Source organism: Macrosteles quadrilineatus, unplaced genomic scaffold, assembly GCF_028750875.1.
Source record: "Macrosteles quadrilineatus isolate MER2022 unplaced genomic scaffold, UCM_ALF_1.0 Scaffold_9__3_contigs__length_116548681, whole genome shotgun sequence".
In the NCBI taxonomy this organism is placed as follows: domain Eukaryota; kingdom Metazoa; phylum Arthropoda; class Insecta; order Hemiptera; family Cicadellidae; genus Macrosteles; species Macrosteles quadrilineatus.
In genome coordinates this window covers 21,532,427-21,558,566 of record NW_026542602.1, presented here as the reverse complement: position 1 = coordinate 21,558,566, position 26,140 = coordinate 21,532,427, and the positions used below count along the sequence as shown (strand labels likewise).

The following is a 26,140-nucleotide window of genomic DNA, read 5'->3' as shown; positions in this document are numbered from 1 at the left end:
CTATTTTGAATAATAGTTTCACGTTATTTAAATCACAATCTACCCAAAATTTAAAAGAGGTTGGCTGCTACAAACTTGAATTTGCTTTCCACATACAGGTAGACCTCAAAAGCATGTTTGTGGATCTTATCAAGTAGAGCAAGGGGTGAACTGGTACAGTAAAATGCTGTTCTTGACACAATTTAAATAGCTGTGGTACCTTAACCAACAACATCCCTACCAAGGATTCTCCATGCGTTACACTTCGTCCGAATCAGCCACTTTCATACCATTAAGTAGTCCATATAATCTAATATATAGCTACTCCATAATGATTACAAAATCATTATAGAACATTTCAATCTATGGTTTTGCCTAACGCTAATAAAACCTTTATGGCGTTCTTACCTGATATTATTAATAACTTTATCTTGGTAATTCCTCAATATGTTGACAAACTCAGTTACTCTATCTATATATTTTATAGCTGTCATATAGTTGTTTCTTGATGTGTTCATCAAAATACTTATATCATCTTGGCGATCTAGAATGCTGCAAAACATAATTCATTAAATACCTTATATTAAAAAATGGTACTTTCTAGTTTTTGTACTGGCTTAAGAATATATAAATCACCAAAGGAATCCATCAAATTAAAGAATACTAAATCCATCAATTAATTGAATATCCTGTCTTTCTTAGAATACAACTGGATGGTATACACTTATGGTAATGAAGTTCACCTGTTTAGTCATAAGTTCATCCCATTAACCGGATGTGAATCACATCCGTCCAGGCCCGGCCTTGAGGCTGATTTGAACGTGTATGGCGAATCCCGCAGTCCAAGACAGTGCTGCTTCCCCCCTCCCACCACATTTTCAGCTTTATTGCATGTGCACGTGATTTTTTACTTCAATAAGCAAAGAATACCACAACAGGTAGGTACATGAGGGAAGCAGCTTATAAAGAATTATTAGATTTATGAACAAATCTGACACAAAAAGAACAAAGGACACTGTGGTGAAAAAATAAACAACTTACGGAGTGCATTTAGAAAAGAGTTAAAAAGTAAAATCTTCACAAAAGTGGTACTTCAGTGAGCTTAACTTCCTATTAGACCAAGAGGAGGCAAGACGACTCCTGCCAAACTGTGCAGTTCCGGACTGAGCGTGTGTGGGGAGGTCACGACTCCGGCCAAACTGTGCAGTTCCGGTCTCAAGGCTCGGCCTTCAGTCCGGGACGGAACGTGTATGGTAGGCCTAATCAATAGGTTGAAAACCTAGATCTAGTTCCTATTTTCCTTACAAAAAAGAATTAGGTTTGTCTTCAGTCTTAACATTTTCTATGTGCTATTGTTGTTAAGAGGTAAATATATTTGTTTAACAAGCGTTAACATTGCCGAATAAAATAAATGCAATAAGCAATAACATATTCAGTAATAGTTTATAAGTAACTTTTATGCCTTATAAGTGCTGATGCGGACAAGATTCCGCCATTTGAGGTACCTAATTATAAATTGCCATGTCTGAGAGTTAAACATATTGACAATATCTTTTTGAAAACACTATTTTAAATACTGGCTATGTATTACTACAAGTAATATTCTGAAAATTACAAAAACATTGCAAGAGGAAGGAATTGTGTTTAATAAAATTTTTGTGAATTCTTTGCCACAAAGTTGGTCACCGTTTGGATCCCCAATAAAATTATTTAGAGTTCAGTGAAATGGTATTTATTTTGCTTACTATAACATCAAAAAATGTTTGGTGTAGATATTTAAATTACATCAAACTCCTGATTGTGGATCAAAGCCCAAACCAAATTGGTTGTAGCGGGAAACAGTGTGTGAAATTTAATCAATCCATTTTGTGTAGCAAACAAAGGATAGTAACTGAAGCAATGAATGAGATGCACACTGCACATACACTGTTTGATTGCTTGTCCAAAGATTCATTGTTAAAATCATCAGACCATAAAGTATGCCTGATTAAAAAAGATAATGTTTTGAATCATAAATTTGGAAGTTATGATAACTTACATCTTACTGATTTATACTTTTCTTTTTGTACAGGTGAAAATTTTCTGACACTTACTAACTTCTCAAGGTTTTTAAGATCTCTATATTTCTTACTCTGAGAAATATAGCTATTTGAAAGTAGAATTTTTGTTTAGTTAAAATATATTTCAAGATAATCTATTTCAAAAAGAATCAAAACAAATAAAACTTAAAGAATTAACATTGAAACGTAGAACATTGAAAACACAAACCAATGCAAACCTCAGCAGAAACAAATTGTCCAGAGACAGTTGGTAGAAGTCAGATTCCATCTGAGAGAACTGATTGGCTGATAGAAGATAGTGCTTGACCATGTTGCCATAGTTGTGTTCGAGGCTACAGAGTGAGTGTGGACCCAGCACGAGGCTAGTGACTTCGTGCACCGCAGATTTGAGTAGTTCTTCTCCAGCCATTACGAGATTTTCGTATGTTTTAGCATACCTGTGAATGAAATCGAGGTGAGACAATGAGTTCGTACTCAGTTGATAGTTAATGAGGAGGGATTTAAAATGAAATGTTTATGGGTGAGAAATAGGAATTTTGAGGAGAGGAATGTGCAATGTTAGACAGGAAGAAAAGGAAAAGGTTCAAATAAAGATAGAGCAAAGATATTAGGTGGAAAATGAAGATATTAATGGAGTAATCAAGATGTAAAGGGATGGTCTGAAGTTAAAAAAAAAAAAATAAAATAAAAAATAGGAGATGTGAAGAAGAAGAAAATAAGATATAATGGCTGAAAGAAGGTTTGATGGGAGAAATCCAACACTTAATAGAGAAGAAGAGAAGGTTTGAAAAGAAAAAAAAACTGATCCAGTTGTGGTGTACAATCCTTGATCCTTTCAAATAATATTTATTTTATCCTGACCCTTTTCTTACGTTTTATAGGGTCAGTATAATAGTTAAGATAGGAGATAATTTTGCATGCTATTTATATTAACAAACTATTACTACATTTTTGGCAAAAGGAAAAAACATCATTGTAAAATGTTTTGGTAAAATATGGTTATCTGAATAATGGTTGAACAATAAATATGTTACTAGCTTTTTAACAATATAATTTAGATACTACGTCTTAATTCATTTCTGTAGGCCCTACTAATTACAAATTTTAAAATCAATTAACACAATACAGGGACTTTGTGTTCATCACTCAATATGATGAATTTTACTTGTGTTTATACACTAATAGTCAATGCTATAAGTTTCGCAATGAAACTTCGTCTCATGTTTTAAACACCAGTGTTGTTATTTGTAACCACCAACAAAGCTTTTCCACATGTGATTAAGTTGAAAGCGTAGTTCAGAAATTGGTTATGGGCGCTTCTTGGAAATAATGTAACTGAACAAAACTCCAACTTTGAAATGTTATGAATCATCACCTAAAGTATAAAGTAGCTACTTAGAACTCCTTTAGGACAATGAGTGTGGATTGCTTAATGGCTTCAAAACTGTCAACCCAAACACTTAATATATATTTTTTAAATCGCTAAACAAGAACAGGTTTTATTTTAAATGTATTTTTATACACTTCAATCTTTCAATATAATGGCTGCAATCAATTAATACAAAACTGTTCCGATATGATTTAATATACATGTTCTATACTGTATAGAGTTTGTTTACTATATGATTCCTCCTAGCCCAGGGTCAACGCAACCTAACAATGTTGTTGTGTTAGACCTTGTTTACTTGTTGTTAGGGCCTTTAATCAAGTAATGAACTGTGTTACACTATGTCATCTTTAAGAGCTACAGTCATCAGTCATAACACATGATTGAATTAGAACAGAGGAAAATTGTGTTATAGAGTAACTAGATGCAACACTTTTACGATTCATCAATACGGCCGGTTTACAAAATCAGGAGTTAAAAAGATATAGTAAACAAATATAGAAAAAATATAAAATAATATTAATATACCAGAATATAATTTAGCTGTATGTAAAAAAATCACAACTACCACATTTTTGTTACTAAACTGTACTGAAATAATGTCGTGTAATAAAATACTAAACACATACTTTCATTAATTAATTGCTTATCTAGTTAAATTATAAGACTAATTATTAAGCCAACAATTAGCTTTTTATACAATCTATAAAACCACGTCCAGAGAGTAAAAGTTTCAATTCAATACCAAATAATATGTTTACGTTTTCACCGAAAACTAGTTCTATTTTCCAGATACCGTATCAAAGTTCTATTGACTTCATAAATATAAAGATCCATAAAAATTAATATATTGAAGGACTTTACGATAGTAATATAAGGAATTCTTGAATGACTCAACACAATAGAAATGAGAATAGAACGCTTCAACACGCCTTTGTAGCCATTACAGTTTGAAGACAAAAATCAATAACTTTTCCTGATAATGATGAAGGCCTATTGTTTCAGGAATTTGCAATTTCCCAGGCGTATTTTAATTACGAAGGATAACAAGAGTATTATACACCTCTTGTGTCACTTCATCGTACAATGAACCATCAGAGCTTTTGAAGTCACAAGTCAACAAGGCCTCTCCGTCCACTCTAAGCCAAAATTAATGAACCCTGTCTTCTTTTACTCCTCATTTTATGAGCGCCTAGGTGACGGGTAGCCTGAAGAGGCTTAAAAAGTATTGGAAGTTTAAAAACTTTAAATGAACAAGTTGAAATTCAATAACTTTTGTTAGTGAAATGTACTCCTGGTTCCAACAAAATACAGGACCAATTGTGCTTGGGGCATTTATTATAAGCTACTTACAGCCAAAAAGAGGTAGAATCTGAAATGCTTCTTGTATCTGTAGAAATCTGACTCAGGATTTCTCGAATAACAGAGTTGATGATTTCGATTTCCTTAACTTCTGTGCAGTTGATAAATTCTCTGAAAGAAGAAGAGTTTGGTTAATTTCGTAAAAAGTTTAGGTGAAGACCAAATTTTTTTTCGGGATTAAGATAATTGTATACATAATAACATTATGTTAGGGTTTAATTGTGATGGACAATTTTATTGAATACTTGGTGAATAGTGAAGGTTAAAGTTTCAGCAGCTGAGTCGTTCCTTACTGAATAAGTCATGCCAACGTGTTACATTATGAAGAGTTGGATCTGAGGAGATTGAAAATTTACATTCCATCGGTTTGATCAATGCGTTGGAGTTGATTGAAATAGTTTTTATTACTTACTCTATGTTCTTCCTTTCAAGTTAAAGTTTAAACCCATCTCGCTGCATCTCACAATATTTTAATGGGGATTTATAGACTATGGCGAGGAATAAAAAAAACTGCATTTAAGAAAAAAAAAACTGTAAGCAATTAAAAATGAATCGAACTCATTTACTAAACCTACATATATTGTTGGTTTGAAGTCATAAGTTGATCAACAAAAACTAGGATTACCTAACTGTATTTCAGGTATTTTTACAGATATTTTTATTCTTTGAAACACCACCATTACGGTCCCTAGAGATTAATTTATCAGCCTTTTTTAACTCAATTAAAAAGAAGAAAAAACTTGACAACTTTTAAAATGATCAAAAAAGCTTTTTAAAATATCATTGATGCGAAAATCGTTAACGAATAAACATTAATCCCTACTCAAATTTTTACTGCAATACTATAATGTTTAATTTCTAGTTGCTCTAACCCTGTTTTAGTTTAATTGTCTACTTTATCTACTGTACCACCGTATCTATGTTTGTAAACACAAATATTAAGCCGTTCCGGGACTTTTTTAACACACTGTAAACAAATGAGGTGTGTAAAGAACAACTGTATGCAACAGGAAGTTATGTAATGAAATTGGCTGGCTACTAATAATTTACACGGTCATTGTATGGCATGTCAGATAGGTCAATAATGACTAATGTAACATGTGATAGGTACACGACAATCCATTCAGCATTGGGAACAAAGCCAGTTGGCCTATACATACATATAATGGCCAAGGTTATGAGGAGGGATGGGGCAGCCACAGTGATGTAAATATGGCGTCATAATAAACGTAATTATGTAAGATTGATTAAGGCATAAAATACACATTGGGTTTTCGGTTAGCTGGATTTAAAAAGTCTTTACTTGGATTGTGTTAGATCTACTTGTCCAAAGAGAAAAAAAAACGTAAATTAAAAAAAGTTAACCTCTTAAATTACACCGTATACGTATTATTTATCAAGCTCGTTCCAAAATATGACCAATTTACATTAACTGAGAAATTAACTCGTAAACTGTTATGATTTACAAACAAATTAAATGCATAGAAAAAAATATGCTGTCAAATCTAGGCCTAATAGTCAATTAGGCATAGTTAAGGGATTATAGAGTTACATGAAAATATCGTGAACACAATAAAGAAGGAAAATTAAAGTTGCTTAATTTAACTTCCCTGACACATGAAGATTACTCGGAGATCAAGGCTTGAGCGTCGTCTTCCAAGTCTCTAATCAGTCAACACCTTTGTATATCAAAGGCTAGAGTTTCAGGAGACCTTTGACATTGTGACATGCTCGAGAAAATTTAAAATATAATCAATGTGACAAAATATATTTTTAGAAAATAACTAGTAGTTAATAAATGAATTTAAAAGGTACAAAACTCTAATTAGGAGTATAAGTTGCTTGAATACTTACGTTATGTTTATCGTTATGGCTGAAAATCTCGAAGATTTTATTATGTTTGAAACTGCTGGGGAGAATGTAGCAGATATCGCAGGATTCCCGAACGAACTGAAACAATGAATAATATTTTAACATTTTGGCTGTAGTTCCTACTATTTTTTAGATTGAGATGTTTCAACATTCTTGTTCTCGTTCAACAATTTCTTGGAATATAATACTTAATATATACATATTGATACTCTTTTTCTCGTCCTTTAAAAAAATAGAGAGGGTTATATTATAAACGAAAAGCAAAATATGTTTCGTAAAGCCTGTTGGATCTGAGGCTCATAAAATTTATTTATTTAATATTTAAACTATATTCAAATAAAAAATAAATTACAATATCATCAATAATTGAGTTGAGCTCATAAATGGATGTAAAATACTCCTAAGGCTGTCAACAGAAACCAAAATCAATGTATACCATAATAAGCATCTCAGTACTACTGTATGGTTCAGAAACGTGTGTGGGTTGACAAGGAAATCACAGAAAGATCTTATTAAGTTTGAGAATAGTGTGTTGAAAAAAAAGGACTGGTACAAGATACAAAAGAACAGAGAGCTAAGAAAAATATATAAAATACCTAATTATTGTGACGCTGGCTAAAAATAAAAGGCTAACATGGGAAGGCCAAGTGTATGGGAGAAAAGATACTTCAATTGTTAAAATTATACCAGATCGAAACTGAGGTGGAAAGACTGATGAAAAGAATATCTAGACTGCGGTATACATTAGAAGTGGCGTGGGATTAAAGAAAGTAGAGGGGACTATGTGTATAGGGATGTTTTTGTCTGTAGCTCTTGAAAAATGTGAACTTAATATGTAAACCAGCTTTTCTGAATTAAATACTGTTTTAATTAATCATTTTATCCGGACGGACTAGTTATACTTATTTGTGGTTAATAAATAGAAAAATCCAAACGCGAAGATCATTTATAGTTTTAGAGAAAACTAAGATTTGTCTAAGGTCTAGAGTATTTTGTTCAATATTCGGATTTAGACAAGTTTTGTAGTAGGCTAATTTAAACTGTTCAATTTTCAAAATTAAAAATGATAAAATTTGGAGAATGAAAACACAGGATAAACCGAATATTTATGTATTGCTTCTTCACACACAACACAAGTAAAATATTTGCTAGTTAAGTATATAAAGCATACATAAACTGAAGCAAGATCTTCTGAAAAATCGACCCTTGCCCCAACACTTGCTCGGTTCACAAAGTTTATTGCCGCGTTGACGCTTACTCAGCCAAGATTCAAAGCTTTCACGATCCATCCAACCCATTCTTGTGACTCTATTTTTCATCTTTGTATCTTCCTTGCTTCAACGAGCATAAGCCTTTTATGATAGTTGTGTTATGGTTTGTATAAACTTAAAAATAATCTGTTAGCCTTAGAAAAACTTGGGGGAATAAGTAAATCCATTTTTAACAATTTGATAAAATAACACCAATTAGTAAAATTCCAATAAAATAAAAATATGAATGTGATGTCCAATAAAATAAAATAAAAATATGAATATTGTAAAATTACCTTTAAATGTTTACCATACTAGATAGTGCTTACAAACTATGTTTTTCTCGTTCGAAGATTGTTTTGCTTTTCAGTTCGAGCCCCTAAAACTACCTTTAATGTATCTTAAGTTCCTTGTAATTAACGTTAATTTTGGAACAATATTTTAAGAATCCTTCTTATTATAACCTTGTCATAAGAGCAACTGACGCCGTACCCACAAGTCTCAATGGGAAGAAAATGTGCAGAATAAATTGGAATCTTAGTTCTTGAAGTATATGATAATATAGTTGGTGCGCATAATAATTTATTATTTTGTGGACCCAGTTAAAAAAAGTATTGATCAATACATAATATTATGATATGGGAGATATTGACAAATTGTTTACTTGGATTTATACATAAATTGAAAGATCTCTGATGTTAGTAAATATACTGTATATAGAAATGTAATATTTATAAAATGTTGTTTTTTTTATAAAGAAGTAAGTTATAGAACTTGAAAATTATATCAAACACATGATTTTATGTTTATATCATGAATATATTTTATTGGTACTTCTATACAATTTGGTATCTGAAATTAATTTTTGGGCATATAAGTGGCCCGAAGAAGTGCAATCTAGAAGTCCAGTTTTCGATCACTTTAACCAGTAGCTGGGGCCGTATACTGCTAATAGCACGACGGATATTTGATTACAAATCAGTCAACGTTATTAGTTTGTCGGCATAGGACTAGTTGCTTTACGTATTCCCCAAAACTGCCGGATTAGAAGTGAAGGGAAAATAGGAACATTAATTTGCTGAAAAGCCGTTGCATCCACAGAAGCTTACTGTTTGTTGTGCATTGTGGGCAGATATAATCATTGCCTATATTTTTCAAAGATGACGCCGGTTTTAACGTTACTGTACTGTAAATGCAGTTTGCTATAAAGTGACGATAGCTCTATAGCAAACTGCATTTTGCTATAGAGCTATGGTCAATGTATCTTCTTTACACACTTAAATATCAAAGATTTTTGGCTTCAGCATGATGGCCACGAAACAACAGTCTTATCACAAGAAACATTTGAAAATCGTATCATTTCGTGTAATGAACCAGTGAACTAGCCTTCACGATCATGCGATCTGACACCAAAGGGCTATTTTTCGTAGGAGTATGTAAAGCAATTAATCTATGCCCACAAACAAAAGTTGAACATACCGTGAGATTGCTTGTATACGGCCCCAGCTGCTGGATAAAGTGATCGAAAGCTGAACTTCCAAATTGTGTTTCATTCGAGCCAGCCCATATGCCAACAATGTTTGTCAAACACTAAGATGGCATAAAAGTGTCCAATGAAATAAGTTTACTATTATGACAATTAACGTAGTTTTATATGTTTTATGTCTTTTTAAAGTTGTATATTAAAAAATATCCTATACAATGCACACAGATAAGGATATACAGGCTTATCTAGGGCACGATTGTTGTTACATTACATTCAGTTAAATGCTTTATGCTACATTTAGGTAAATGCTGAGAGAGTCTAGATTTAAACAGAATCCAGTCGCACGGTTTGGCACAAATCCTACGCAAGATTTGCTTAAATTGAATCGTTATTTGAGCTTTACTTGTAAAGTAAATGTGCACGAGGAGCAGATGTTTTGACAAGTTTGTATGTCAATATTAAGTGATTAGTTGTGATTTCCTGAAAATAATATTTTCTTAATTATACTTCTGATTAATGACAACTACTGTAAAGATAGGATTTAACTTTATTAAGATGGCAATTTGTAAGAGACTTTCACAAATTAATTATTTGCATGATTAAAATGCTATTCTATGTAATACTGTGGCTTCTGTTAACGCTCTGGGGCTCAGAAGCATCTGTAGATAAGTTGCTTACAGCTAATTACGACAAATAGAATGAAACGCATGAGTTTGATTATCCCATTTGTTTAACTTATCAATGTACTATAAGAAGGAATTAAAAATGTGTATAACAATTACTACTAGTAGTGGATGGATAGTAGTGGGTAAGTTGTGATGGATGGATTATAAACTATTGATATGAGAGAACGTTTATAGATAAGAGCCTGCATCAACACAAGCGTTTCTGATGTTACTATGAACATTAGATGGATTTATAAATAAAAGAAAAATACTAGAGAGAGAGAGAGCTTCACACTTTTGGGGCCTTGAAGATCATACCGTAGTAGAATCAAAATACTGCAAATTACCTACGGTTAATAACAAAAGACAATGGACAGAGAGAAGGTAGGGTGGTTCCGGAAGAAGAAAGGAAACTAATATCCGGATGAGTGAAGAAACGTTGGGATAAGAAAAAAGAGATGAGTCAAAAGAAACTGACTAAATTGTGCACTGGATAACACAAAATAATAATAATAACAATAGTAGTTAATAATACAAAGGTATTTGATTAAAAAATAACTACTGTATTAACAAAACTTTTGTATACGTGTTATAATTTCATCACTCAATGATATCCTAGTAGTTTAACATTTATGTTTAATAGTGTGGTTATTGTTAGCCATTTGTAGGCTCTGACATACTTTTGGACTAACTTCGTTGTGAAATTCCTTCTTATTAACTCCTTTCTTGTTATAGGTTGGAAACAAAAACTAAAAACTCAAACAATTGGCAACACTTATGCAGCTTATACACGGATGATTGTTAAGTATCGTTCAACGTTTCCATGTTTTAGTATTTTCACCCGTTCAGAAAGGACAGTAACACAAACTAGAGTTAGAGGTGGAAACCCTAAATAACCACTCGGTAACTCAATGAATAGTTAATCTTAACTATGTCCTCCAAGCAAACAAAGTTAGATCTTTCTAGGGACTGGTCTAACGGAAGTACTATTTCATGACATACATTGATATAAAGGTAAAATGATTCAATTAACAATTACTTACATTAATGCAATATTGTATTTTAACCACTGAGTTTATTCGTATTAAGGGGAATAAGGTTTAAAAAATAATACAGGTTATTAAAAATACGAGTAAATATTTAATGCAGTTTGTTAAAACCAATATAAATATTTACTTTAAAATCCACTAGACTATTGGACTTAAAGCCAACAACAAACTTAACCTAGCACTTCCTACCGTCTGCAATATAAGCGTCTGAACAAATTCAAGTTGTTGATTCAAAGTTTTCGCAATTCAAATAAATTCCAAACTCAGAACAAAATCGACAAAGGGTGTGGAGTATTCTTGCTAACCCCTGCTTGAGCTTATTAGCAAGCTATGTGGGTGAGGCGATTGATTTGAAAACGGTTTTGAATTATGTTGAAAGGGCTGCAAACGGAAAAACGTAAGTTTGAAATGTCCACGTTATTCTTATAAAGAATAGATAAGATTTTTGCTTTTTTTAGGGATATAATTTAATCAAATTTCGCAAATTAGGGGTTATTTCAAACTAAGCTATTGACATTTAATTAGAAAATACTTTATTCCCTTTCCTAGTACTGTACAGCAAACCTAAGTTGTCTTAAAAAATAATGTTATTTACATTGAAAATAAATCTCACACTTTCAAAGCAATATTAAGTGAAAACCTAACCACGCAAATGGAAATTCACTTAGTGTGCAGTTTTGCTGCGGTGGGGTGTATTCGTTTTGTAAATCTTTTTGTTATTTAAAGATGTTTGCGGCCTCTTTTAACCTTGCATTTGCCCGTATACATAGGCTATTGACCTGTGCGTGGACTATATACAGGGTGTTTTTTTAAAAACTTGCATCTTTATTTATGTAAAAACCGCAATAGATAGAAATATGCAGTTGGCGCTAATCATCTATTGACGTAGGGGGCACAATTTTTTTTGAATTCAACGTTACATTCACATTCCCCCCCTTTCCCCCCTGCCCCAACTTATTTTTTTTAATACCAAGGTACGCCTTGTGACATATCAAATGAAAGAGTATGAAAAAATAAAATGTTTGGTGAAAAAAAAAATTAAAATCGGCTTATGAATTTGTGAGATAACCCCCCCCTTTTTCCCTACCCATAACTTGTTTTTTAATAGCACGTCCTTGTGACATATCAAATGAAAAAAAAAATTTCACCAAACATTTTCATTTGTCATGCTCTTTCATTTGATATGTCACAAGGGGTACCTTGCTATTTAAAAAAAAAGTTGGGGGCAGGGGGGCAAAGGGGGGGAATGTGAATGTAACGTTGAATTCAAAACAATTGGGCCCCCTACGTCAATAGATGATTCCCGCAAACTGCATATTTCTATCTATTGCGGTTTTTACATAAATAAAGATGCAAGTTTAAAAAAAAACACCCTGTATATATAGTCAATGGTGGAACGTATCCAGCAAAGCAAGGGGTGAGCTGATACAGTACAGGGGTGAGCTGTACTGATAAAAGGTAGTGTCAGTGACCAGGATCCGAACCCACAAAATCGCTGCCTTGGGCAGAAATCTGTGACGCTAGCGACTGAGCAACAGACTCACCCAACCCACTTTTGATGGGTAAAGTCACTTGAAACCGAAAGATTAATAGCAATCCTTAAACTTTATCTTACATCCTCCAAGACTCTTTCAAAGTGAAATAAGGAGGAACTGTCAAAAACAGTCAACACTACTCAAAACCTTTAACGCTCTTTCACGAACCAATTCGTTACATTGAAAAAACATTGAGTCATGTTCATAATGTTATGTCACTATTAAAGTGTCATTTTCTAAAACTAGTAAAAGATAATACATAACTGAATGAATGAAGTGAGTGAATGGTATATTACTCGGCTTATTTTTATGTAATTATTTTTTTTGATCGACGTATTTTAACGAATAAGTTTAAGAACGAGAAATACTTTGAAAGCTACAATCGAAAAAGGATATAAATGCAAAATGAGTATTATTAAACATTTGTACGTTATTAAATTTTGGAGTATTGTATCATTGATGTTTGTCCTAGAGGTATTTTCAATCCATTAATATAGTTAAAGAACATTTGAAAGGCAAATTTAGTTCCTGGGACGTAGGTTTAGAGAGGATCTCAGGATGAATCATGTGTTGGCAGATTTCATGACAGAATCATACAATGGAATAAATCATGAAACGAAAGAAGCCTATGGTTTCTTTGTACAAGGACAAAAGGAATTTCTCTTGGCAAATCAAATCAAAACATACTTTATTTCCAAAAATATGCCGAATATAAATTATAACATAACTTCCAGTGAACAGACACTCTACTTGCTATTGCATAGATAAAAATAATTAAATATAAAAATACATATAAACTTAATAATAACAACAAAGGATGTAAGGTCTCAGAGAAGCCATGTTAAACATAATACATTATGGAAATAAGCCTACATGGGCTGGAAGCCTGTGCGTAGGCTCAGTCGCTATCAGTGACTTACGTATTTGTTGGAAAAATACTATTCATAAATATTCAGAGAATTTTAAAAACAAATAATTTAATATAATTGTAAAACTATTCTGAGGCTAAATAAGTGAAATGAGCAATTTAAGCATATTTTGGCTATTTTGGCATAGTGTTAAACAAATTATAACTGCGGCATAACATGAGAAGCTCACAATTGGGTTAGGAGTCAATTGTGTGGAAAACAGTATGTCAGAATTAACGGCGTGTTAAGTGAAACATGCCGTCGACATAGGGTCGTGTTGGGAGCAATTTTTCAAGTACTGATGTATACAGCGTGTTAGAAAAATCTCGAAACGGTTTTACATAGGTTTTTAATAACTATTTTATAATACAGTATAAGTTGTTATACGTATAATAATTATAAAAATACATAAAAAAAACTTTAATTTTTCACATAATAGGCATTGCAAACGAAGAGTAAGTGGAACATCTTAAATAAGCCGTCACTTTGGATAGAGTCTAACATTTGAGGTCAAGTTTGCGGCTTCATGTTTAACTAATTAAGACTTTTAATTTGATATTCATGTAAACCTATGCTCACCTTTAATTTTAAATTTATCCCTTGTTGTCACTCTAATGAGATAAACATGGTAGTGATTTTATGAGTAAAATCGGTATACTTATTTATAAAATGATTTATATAATTATAATAGTTAAAAATAACTAAACTGTTCTGGGACTTTTCTAACATACTGAACAAATGGAATAATGAAAGTTTTCTCTGACTAAAAAAAAACTTCGTTTGCTGGTAATACAGTCTTGTGTTGAAGTGGAGATAGTTAAGAAACAACGAGTCAACATAAACTTGCGATATTATCTCCTATGAAAAACTGAATTACAAAGAACCATATAGTTTCTAAACTAAATAAATAACATAGTAAAAGAATATTATTTAACCTTGCTATTGCTTACATTCAACCTTCCAAAAATCAATGTTTTAGTAGTCTGTGACGAGCTTGTAAAAGTAAACAGTATTATATACCTTGAGACAACCTACAACCAAGGAAGGGAAATCAATTGGAAGAACTATTATTGGAATACATTTATCCTACGTTTTTAAAACTGAATCCATAAATTATTTATACAATAATGATCAAGTTTGATTTAATTAAGACCACCCTAGCGAAAATGGCGACTGTTTGAAATTTAAAAATTCCGTTTCCTATAAGTGGTTTTTAAAATTTCAAACAGTCGCCATTTTTGCTAGGGTGGTCCTTTTGAGATGAAACTTGTGGCTCCTTACTCAGAAAAAAATGGCCTTTAAAATGATGTATCATTTACCATAGGCTTCCATTAAAACTTTTTACTGCATCCTCCACAGGACGTTCCCTATAAGTGGTAAAAATGTTCATGAGGCACCAAAAGATAGGTAAAACCATAGTATATCCGTACACAAAATATCAGTTGTTTTTCTTTAACCACTCACGAGATATAATGTTGGTTCCAGACATTTTCAACACCCTGTATATTAATAAGCAAGCATGTTTCAATAAAACCTTTTTACTCAGCTCGTGTGCATCGCAGGGAAAATATACCGCACACTGTTAGAAAGATATTTTCCTGTAGATGTACAGAATCAGTTTATGAATTAAAATAGGCTCAAAAATAAGCAAAACATATTAATTTTAAATTTAAAAAAATAAATGTGGACGTTATGGGTTGCCATGCTGGGGACAAAATAACAACGAAATATTTACCCTGATATTTACCCTATATAGAATCAAAACAAATGGAAGAAATTCCAATCGTATGTTTTATTTACAGCGTGTTCGTTGGGTGGATATATCGTTGAGTGAAAATAGATAACCTGTACATTACATATTTTTGGTCCAGTTTTCGACCACTGGACAATCACTAGTATATATAAATATCTGTTTAAATTTTTTAGCAAGTTTTATCCATCATCTATTTGGATTTACAGACCTAATACGGGTTTCTAAACGGTTTCTAAATTAAATTAGTTAATTTGGATTAGGTATTTAGGTGTGTTTGAGAGTTTAGTCATATGTGATAGCCTTAACCAATAAAATACAGTATTTGCAAATTAGATTTTTTGAATGTCCTACTTGAATTATGCACTCAATAAAAGTGAACTTCAAACACTTCAGTTCGTACACTAAAATTAAGTTGTCACTCCATGATAGAATAAATCCTTATCATGGATGTTGTTATTGTTACATATACAATAACACTATATTGGCTGAGGATGCTTCTTGTCTTTTTAATAATTCAGAAAATTGTTTCAAAGTAATTAAAAACCAAAGATAAGATTTTATATTTTCATTAACTTTTTACCGTATACTGTAACATTAAGTATATCTATCAATTGACAGGTTAAACTAATATTTACTTAATAAAGTATTAACTGGTACATACCTCTAGGGGATTTATAACTGGAAATTAATATTTAATAAAATATGTTTTGCCTACAGTTGTTATGCAAAGTGGCATTTTGTGCACTTGGATTCGTATGAAAATCAGCAAATTATTTAAAACTTTACTTTGCCTGACTACTTTGCTCTTCATTTTTCTTCACTTCATAAAACTGGACAGAACCAAATTAATGTAAAGTTTATTTTAATTGAATGATAACTAAACAGGAAATAGGCTCTATGAAGATTAATATAATCCCCACACGTATAATGTTACGAATAAACGTAATTAAAAATGTTTGACTCAAAGTTGTACGTTTGTTGAGCATTAGTGTTTAATTTTTCACATTCCAAAAAATGTAGAAAACATACAATGTGCATTAATGATCAGCGTCTTTTTGTAATCTCGATAAAATTGTCACGCTTGGCAAGCATCGGGTGGATCAATACTTTTCACTCGTTTATTACTATTTTCTTGAATGATTTCAGAGTCACACAGCTCTTTCACACCATTTATGAACCTCGAACTTGCAAAAGATGTTTGCTCATCCATTCAATATAGTGAATTAAATTATAGTTTGCATTACTTAAAAAAATCTGCCATGGCTGTAAACATAAGAGAAGGATCTTATTTCGTCAGTAGAGATAACAAATGGAAATATCCGAAGTTGTGAGAATTTGGTATCGGTTAAAGTAGCCAAGTTTGGGTGAATGCCTCTCCAATCCCCTTGTTCAGGCGCAGTGTTGAAATAAATTGTTGTACGAGAATGTTCAACAATGATGGTTTTTGGTTTTGAAAATGTTTGTGAAATAAATTTCTTGTTTATGATAGTCGCATGAGCTTGCAGCTTATTGCAATAATTTAATTTTGTAGAGGTAATGTTTGCACATTCTTTATTTTCCATTTACTTTAACAAAAAACGAAACTAAAAATTTAGGCCTATTTAGAGAAGATATTTATCTCCTTGATTTTGCTTGGACATGTCATCTTCGTAAAACCACCATTAGGCGGAGGGATTAATAGTTACGTATTCTGTCTGACATGCCACATAAGGGATTTTCCTGGAACTTGGGATAGCAGCCATTGTTAAATTAGGTCAAGGTTAGTTAATGCTAACTAAATAGAATACCAAGTAAACAACTTTTCAAACAATTATTAGAAGTAAGGTAGATTCTCTGATAGTACCTAATAAATAATAACAATAACATTTAATCCTCGATCACATATTGTGTATCTTTATATATTTTTGGTGTATCTAGGTTCCGTCGTAACAAAAGATTTACAAAATACATTCCCATGACTCCCAACGAGAAATATAAGTGATTATTAATTTCGTAACAATCGTTACCATGGCAATCGTTGCCTAACAAAAGACCTTTTACTAAAGCCAATATTGTGTTATTTCCTTAATTATGAATTTCCGAATCAAAATCATTCCGTTAAAATAACTTGCTCTCTTTCTTAGTTTTCGTTTGATTACATCTATTAAAATATATATTTATTTTACTTTTATTTTGTTTATTTCTAAGTATACTTTTCATTTGGATAAAAACTATTAGTTACTTGATTAGTTATTGTGTGAGCAAAGATTCATATTATTAAAATAATATTTACTACAACTTCTACAAACGACCATTTAAACCCATCTAAATAAAGTAAATGACAAATATCTAATTTTAGATCTTTGGGAAACTGCTTTAAGGAGTGGTGGGTTTGCTTAAACTTTCCCTGCCAATTTGATAACTGTTGCAGTTAAAAATGCAATTAACCTAATAATCTTTGTTCCATATATCCACTCTCAGATGTTTATAAAATGAAGCTCCCACATTTAAAAATAGTGTACAAAGCAAACGTTTTTTTACTCTACTCCTCATAAAAAAACTTTTCCCTTTTAATTTATTTTGTGATGAGTAAAATTGCAATTACTTATAATAATTCACCTAATCAACATAATATGCGTTTAGTAAATAAGTAAAAATAGATTTTACCTTGGAAACACTAACCTTGGTTTAACTAAAGACAAGTATCATTTGCATTTACTGTGAACCTTGAATAACATACCTCACATCGAGACTGCTCATCTCTGCACTTTTAAATGTTAGCTCCGATTGAACGTTTAACATTTAAATATTATATAAATATATTAAGCATATTTTTCATGTCCATCCCCAAAAATTGGAAGAAGATATTAAGAGGCTATAGTTGAAACATATTACGCTGCAAGACTAGTTTTATTAGTGCGATAGCCTAAAAATTTTCAATAAATCGTTAAATAAAATAATCTCTACGAAATAGTGTATGTCGTAATAAAAATAACAAATCAAATACCAAAGAATCTTAATTTATTAAGGGATTGATTATAATTTAAGGAAGATGTTTTACTACGATAATTCATATTAGGTCTACTGTAAATGTTGATCTCATTATAATGCAACATATGGCAGATGTTCGTTATTCTTTGACTTTGATCAACATACTTCAAAACTCGACTTGTCTTGTGGAAAATGAACAGTTATAATATTAATCACATTAATAAAATTGAATGTGTGTCGGATTTTATATTTTTGTTTATTTATAATTATTTTATGACCTCTGCATCATTAGATTTTATTCATATCTATAGCCACATTATTCTCTTTATCACCCGTTGTGGAGCAGAGGTAAAGCAACTTTTAGAAATAAAGTAGGTTTTGGGACATATTTATATTGAAACAAACAAGGTAAACTGTTATAAAAAACTGTTCGAAATTATAGAATATGATTTTAGCAATATTGTGATACCCAAGTAATTATAAATTCCTGGCACGAAATCATTCTTTTGAGTTAAATTCCTTTCATTATTTGTTTTTCATCTGAATAATAATTGCATCAATTTTTATGTTATTACTTCGTCTACTTACGTATTCCTTTTCCTAACATAAGTACAGTATTGTTATAGTAGTTTACGCAACGATTGCGTTAAGTAAGTCTTTACGACACGAGTAGAAAATTTAAGGCACGAGCCTAGGCTCGTGCCTTAAAAACTTCTACGAGTGTCGTAAAGACTATTAACGCGAGTTGCGTACACTACTTTACCTACGACCGTTTTTTAATTACTCAATTAATCAATTAATCAATTTGGATTTAATTACTAACAATCACTACTGATAACTTTTTAGATAGGTTATGTTTTCGTGTACTGTCATTGCCACTGAAAGTGATGCAACGACTTGTTGTATAATCAGCTGATTTCCTGTAATTACGTGTTCGTTAAACTTCGTTAAATATTACATTGCTAGCAGCATTCTTACCATAAATAATATTGTATCAGGTACAATTCGGCAAATATTTCATTTATTTTTGGACTTCCACCAACTTAATTAAGAATACGCGAGTATCAACATGAACAAGTCGGATCAACAATTAAATTGGTCAACTGATCAGCTGATCAGCTGATTAGTTGACGTTTGAAGTATTACAATTTTAATTCTTTTCTCTCAATACTTGAACCTCATTGGTCCGTTACCTGTGTGGATATGAGAAAAACTATGCTGAAATGAAATGAAACTATGCTGATATGAAAGTAAACAGCTGTAAAGTGAAACTTTTCAATTCTAAGAACTGGACTGAAATGGCTACTTTAAAAAACGGTCGTAGGTAAAATAAGTTCAGTGATAAGTTACTGTGTGATATAATATTATATAATGCTTTATATTCTTAAAAAAAGATTTTCAACTACAAAACAACTGAAACTTAGATATTAGTGTAGGGTTTTAGTGGTGGGTTTTGAAAACTTGTAACGTCAAATTGTGCTAACTGCTTTTGTTGAAGATTAAACCAACTAGTTTTTGTGTATATTCAACCCAATTGTAACCTCATATTTTGTCTTAAATTACGTCTCTAGATTCATAAAAAATTTGCTTCGCAAACTATAACTTATACAGTAAACATATAGGACTATTTTATATAAATAGTCATTGAAACAACTAATTTAATTAAACTTAAATAATTTTAATAAACTATAGGAATATTAATTTTCTAGATATGGAAAATTGATACATATGAGTGTAAGGAAGAAAATAGCTTTTACAATGCATCAGTATTGTAGACATATATAATTGTGTATAGTATTTGTATAAATTCTGCAAGATTTACGTATACACTAACGTGTGTAGGTACAGTATCGCTATTTTCCGCTGACGTGAGTGCTCATGTACAGTATTAATCACCTTTTATTACGCGGTAAACCGATAATTAATTATTCACACCATCTGGCGAGCCATGATTTCTTCCGGTGCATTGAACATGTTAAAAAAATCAGCTTTATAATATTTTGTCAACACATACATATAATAACGTGTATTGGCAATTAATAATGAAATGTATAACTAAATTTAAAGGTTCAACAAGGCCAATATATGTATAATAATTTGTTTTATTCAATAGAACTAAAATAATTAATATTGTATCATTGTTAATTGTATATCACATTATAAATTCTACACGATTTACGTTTACACTAACGTGTGTTTGTATCGCTATGTATCCGCATGTAATAATAGTTAGTGTGTATAAGTCATGAACATACCGCCACCACAACAAAACTGCATACTAATAACATTCATATTCTCCGATTGAATATTTACAAAAACGATTTATTCTCTATAAAAATAACGTTAGATTAACGTGTATCCAGGTTTACTGCTACGGGGAAGATAAATTGAAGTTTCTGTTATGTGGTTTTTTTTTAATAGTAACTTTAGTTTGTAAAAAAGAGAAAATACTGCATAGCAGTCTGAAAAATCCTTTTACAACGGAATTTCACTGGAAACAAATAATCCTTGATTAATTGTCAGTTGCTAAAAGTTGGCTTTGAAAAATAATTCGCTGGATTAATTATTTCCAATAACGATGGTTACTGTAAAATATGAATGCTGGAATGTACCTTTATAACTTTGATCCACAACAAACTACCTTTGTTAACAAAATATTTAAAAACAACGCAGTGGTTATATTATATTATAACATATCTTCTCATTATAGTAGAAATATTGAAAAATATTGCAAATATATTTTTAAATACGCATAACATCATAAAACAAATTGTTTTAAACATACTTGAAAACTAATACATACTACATCCTTGAATCATTAAACGATTATAAAAATAATAATTAATTATAACTAGTTTCAGAATGACACTGGTTAAGTTAAGGAATTCAAACTGGTGGATTTAAACCATATTTACGAGTAGAAATTAATACAGTAGTGCAATATTTTTAACAACAACAATAAATCTATAAGCTACCAGGTACACAACCAGTGAGGTGACTCACTATTTTTATAATTTTCTTTTTTATTAATTGATTGTTCTGATTATCTAAAAAAAATGATATTAATGTCCCTCTTGATATTTATACCACCATGATGAAAAAGACTTCGAAAAGTGTCAAAGTTTGACTTTTTCCTTAAAAATTTGTGTACATAAATATGGGAAAACACTTTATGTCATAAGATTGTTATTAGTTTTTTAAAAACAAATCGTGCCGACAATCTTCACTAGAATAGGCCAAGGCGTTAACTATAAACAAAATAAAAAGGCCCTGTGGACAAAAGCTAGAAAATCTTAAAACGTGGAAGAAAATAAATATTTATAAGGATACTATATGTCATCCGAACTTATAATCACCAAGCATACATAAAAAAATAAAAATAAATGAATAAATATAATGAATAAATGTAGTAAATGGGAGTAAAAAAAATAATTCTTAAGCTTTCTTTTCACTCACATAAATTATCGATCGGGATGTGTCAAAAACACCCAACAACTTCAAACCTGTTTTTGATCTTTTATTTATCAAAACGTCAAACGAAGTGGTCCCTGTTAAAAAAAAATACTTGTAAAGTAGGTTTGGCTCTTGCAAAGGTTGTAATTGGTGTAATTGGTGCAATTGGTCGTTTATTATAAGAACATAATTGTAATGAATCAATTACTTAAATAGGGCCTGCTTGAAATAACACATTTGCAGTTAAGAAGTATTTAGTTGTTTAAGACAAATATTGTTCGTTTGGATTGTTTCTTTTTATATTCATACCATATTCAAATATGATTGTATATAGCAATCATTTAAACGGGGCTCTACAAAATAAATCTAAATAGTCCAGACGAAGTTGTACCAACGCGCACTATGCAGCTGGATATTTATATGAAACAAAGCGTCAGCAAACAGTTTTTCCAGTTCAACAATAAATTTTAAAAAGTGACACAAATCATTTATACAATATTTAATATTAGCTTCCATGAGTTTTAACTAGTAACATAGTCTAATATAGAAATAATTTGTAACCTTTTCATGAACATATCATTTAAAAGTTTATTATTGACCTATTTTATGGTTAACCAAACCTGCCAAATTTTAAATTTGTAAAATATAAGATTTGAAATAAATTATATATGTAGAATTGCAAAGCCTAGTTTTGAAGGTTTTACCTTCAATGCTGGTTGGCACCTCATATCAATTGATAGGATTTAAGGCTAGGTTGATATTCAATTAAACACATTTACGTGTCAAATCTATTGCCAGTAAGTAAAAAGCAATAATTAAATTAAAATTTTTGTAAGGGTGGAAGAGAAACTTCAAGATAACTTTCAACAGGTAAGCCTAGGTTGAAGGGAAGTTCTTAGAAACACGTCAAACTAAATACTGCTCTGAAACTGTAAATGTCAAATTACCGGATTGAAATAACTCTGCCACTTTTAAGAATCACTTATTGATTGTGAAAAAAGCCGTACAGTATTTTAGAAACACTATTCGTATGAAAATATTAAACGAATAGATGCTCTAAAATAAAATAATGGAGTACATGGATTTATTTGAGAAATATTCACGAGTGTCAACTTTTAAACCATACATTAAACAATTAATGTGTCCTTTATAAATTTTGATTTGTTAAAAGTCAATAAGAAAAAGGTAGGATTTATCATTTAACATTTTTAACTTTGTTGATAAAATACAATTATGTAAAATGTGTTGATTAATTACCAGCATATATTTAAATGTTCTATTACACGAGAATAATTGACTTTTCTTATATCATTTACTACATGCGAAAAAAATTTGTTCAGGATGATACAATTTCTGATGAACAGTAAAATATCATGTTAAAAGGTTTTCGTTTTACTGATAAAAATACTAGTCGAAATTTATTTTTGATTTTATATCTTTTTGTCTTGATAAGGTTTTGTAAGACCAAGATTAAGTCGAAGATATAGGCTAAAACCAATGAAAGTAGAACATATTAAAACCGTGCTTGGCATAAATTATCTTTATTTGGAGAGGAGACTTAAATTTTCCTTATACGGCGATTTAACAACATGAATCTATATAATCTATTAAGTTATTAATTTAAAATTAGTTAGGTATACAATTTGAGTATCATAAAAATAGTAGGTAATACTTGCAAGCATATACTTAGACCAAAAATATGGCAAAATATGGCAAGTTTTAGCATTTTGATACGCTAGCGGGAAAACACTTTCAGTAAGTATACTGTAGAAAGTTATTGAAATAATTCGGCATTTTAAGTTAGCTCACATTATCACTTTTTTGTAAACATTAGAGATGGTTTCATTTGTAAATAAAAAAAGTTTACTATAGTCTAAAAAGTTTATTGAATTCAAATACCGGAGGGCATGATCAATTCAGAAATCAGAATCTTTGACTGTTCTATTGACGTGATGATGTAGGCCTAAATAAATGAAGTTAACATGAGTAATAAAATAACAATGATGAGCTCATATTATTAATGGAATATACTAAAAAAAACTTTTTTGACCAAGCGTCCACTGATAAATAGTTCAAAACAATTTATAGTTTTACAACACCATTCTATATTTTACATGTAAAAAAATTCTCAAAACTACGTTTTAATCGAGATAATAATAGCTAAAATTGTCCTTGGTATTCTTTTTGACTAATTAAGTTATAAGCAAACCTAAAATGTATACTACCAATTGTATTATATTTATGACATCAAGATGGTGTACATATAGATACTACAACACTGATTTAAAGGTTTAATGTAGCATTGATTGTAATTTTAGGCAGATATTTTACTAGAGTAATTTATGATAATGTTTGTCTGGATCCTATCCACAATACAAAAGTTTGCGAGTGTTCATTATTGTTTGAATACGATTGACGTACTTTAAAACTCGATCCGTCTCGCTGGAAAATAAGTTTACTTACCTTTAAAAGTAATATAAATTTATACCAGATTTAGTACAAATGCCAAACAAATGCCAAATTTTAAATACCAAACAGCTAACACCTTTTACAGCTATTTTAGTTGGGGAATTGATGAAAATTGTCATACTAACCTCATAACTTGATATCTAAGCATTAATATTCCATTGCTAAGGGGTTTTTTTGAAGTGTAAAAAGAAAAAAACTCAATTGTTCTGATTGCGTTGCTCAAACTTAAATGCTAAGTTATCTCTAAGTCCTAGGTTTTACTTATTTGGAACGATAATGAACCCCAATTTATAAAGGCCACATACAAAGCTCCCAACAACACGGGGAAACATGCCGTTATTAGATAGTATGAATACAATTTAGTGAAAATTTATTGAATATAATTTAGTGAAATAAAAGGAAAAGGGGTTTCCTACTCTCTGAGTGTTTTGACAGCCGACATGTTCGGCCTAAAAGCACATTTGTCAATAGTTTATGTGTTGTTGTGGTCCAGTTTAAGCGTTGATGTCAAAGTTTTCGATAAAAGTTAGCTCATTTTGAGGTATCAAACGTGTAAAAGCTTTTACAGTGATTACGTATTTTGGAAATATGTCTTTAAAACGGTTTAGTTTTTTCGTTCACATCTAAGGTTTTAGAACGTCGAGTATCTATAAGGTTACTCCAACTAATACGTTAGTTGGTACCACTGTTAGTACAGAAAATTGTTTAATGGTATCAAATAATATTATTTATAATACAAATATTAACTTGTTGGAAAGAATTATTGTCCCTCACTAATTTTGAAATAAGTTTGAAATCATTACAACATTTCATAATATGAAAGTGGATGCTAAATTCATGAATGCACGTTTTAGGTAAATGTTATTAAATTATGGAAATTTTTGTCCTCCTTATGTAAACAGTAAAATAAAAGAGGGGGAAAACTAGTACTATCGCATAAATTTAGAAAAAAATACAACTATGAAAATTAGGAGTTTCCATATATAGGTTAGAAATTATTCGGGTCGAAAATAATATTGTCCGAGTTCATGGCATGTTACGTGAAATGGGGAGAGGGTTGATTTCGGTCCAACAAGGGTTATTGTTGGCGACCATTCTGATTCTGATACATATGCATTGTCTTTGCATTACTACTTCCAGGACAAAATAACTTAGTTTGCGTATCAGACAAGTGGAGATGATTCTGAAACGAAATGGCACTGTATGAAGTAGTGTCATAACAGGGCTTCTATTCTGTGAGATATGAAACTAAGGCTAAAAAAGTTCAAAATATTTAATAAAAATAAACATGTTTGCCTAGTAGTCTGTGTCGAGTTTCTAAGTTGATAATGACAGTCCTAGAGTCCTTGTAGAATAAGTACTTTAAATTGGAAGACCCAGCTTTTAAAATTGGTTTGGATTATTTAAGTTATGTCCTAACAGAATTAAAAAGAGGTATTTCCCATGGTAAAAAGTTGCCTTGAATCTTACAGGAGGCTGACGTTAAATAATAGTAAGACTAGATTGAAGTTGAGGGTTTTTCTTACAATCGATGTTCAGAAATTCTACTGGTGTAGAGGCACAACTAAAAAAAAAAAATACCTTACAGAATGTTCTGTGGAACAAAAGCATTAATCTATTCACTCCGTAGACACAACAACTGTAATTGAAATGAAATGAAATGAAATGATGTTTATTTCCCAACTAAAAAGTACAATTCATGGTATTTTACAGAATAAATGACTTAATCCTTGTCTTAAAAATAACTTACAAAATAATATTATAACTAAATGGCACAAAGAGATAAAAAAAAAATACCTAATCAACTTATATGGAAATGTGTCTACATAGGCAGGGCCTGTGCGTAGACATGAGTTGCGGGTAATTTGTTTAGAGAATGGGAATTTTTTTTGAAGTGATCGTTATCACGTCTGAAAATAAATGTTGTCTTGCTTGGAACTGG

General features: G+C 31.0%; 1 protein-coding gene across 1 annotated transcript in view; it reads right to left on the bottom strand.

The window, feature by feature from the left end:
• The window catches only part of LOC129002618 (uncharacterized), a 140,508-nt gene that overhangs the window by 10,090 nt on the left and 104,278 nt on the right, over nucleotides 1-26,140 (bottom strand). Inside the window, exons 3-6 of the mRNA XM_054430563.1 lie at nucleotides 6,643-6,738; nucleotides 4,780-4,899; nucleotides 2,258-2,476; nucleotides 388-531 (exon numbers count right to left, since the gene is read on the bottom strand). Coding sequence (XP_054286538.1) covers nucleotides 388-531; nucleotides 2,258-2,476; nucleotides 4,780-4,899; nucleotides 6,643-6,738 — 579 coding nt within the window. The remainder of the gene's footprint in view (nucleotides 1-387; nucleotides 532-2,257; nucleotides 2,477-4,779; nucleotides 4,900-6,642; nucleotides 6,739-26,140) is intronic.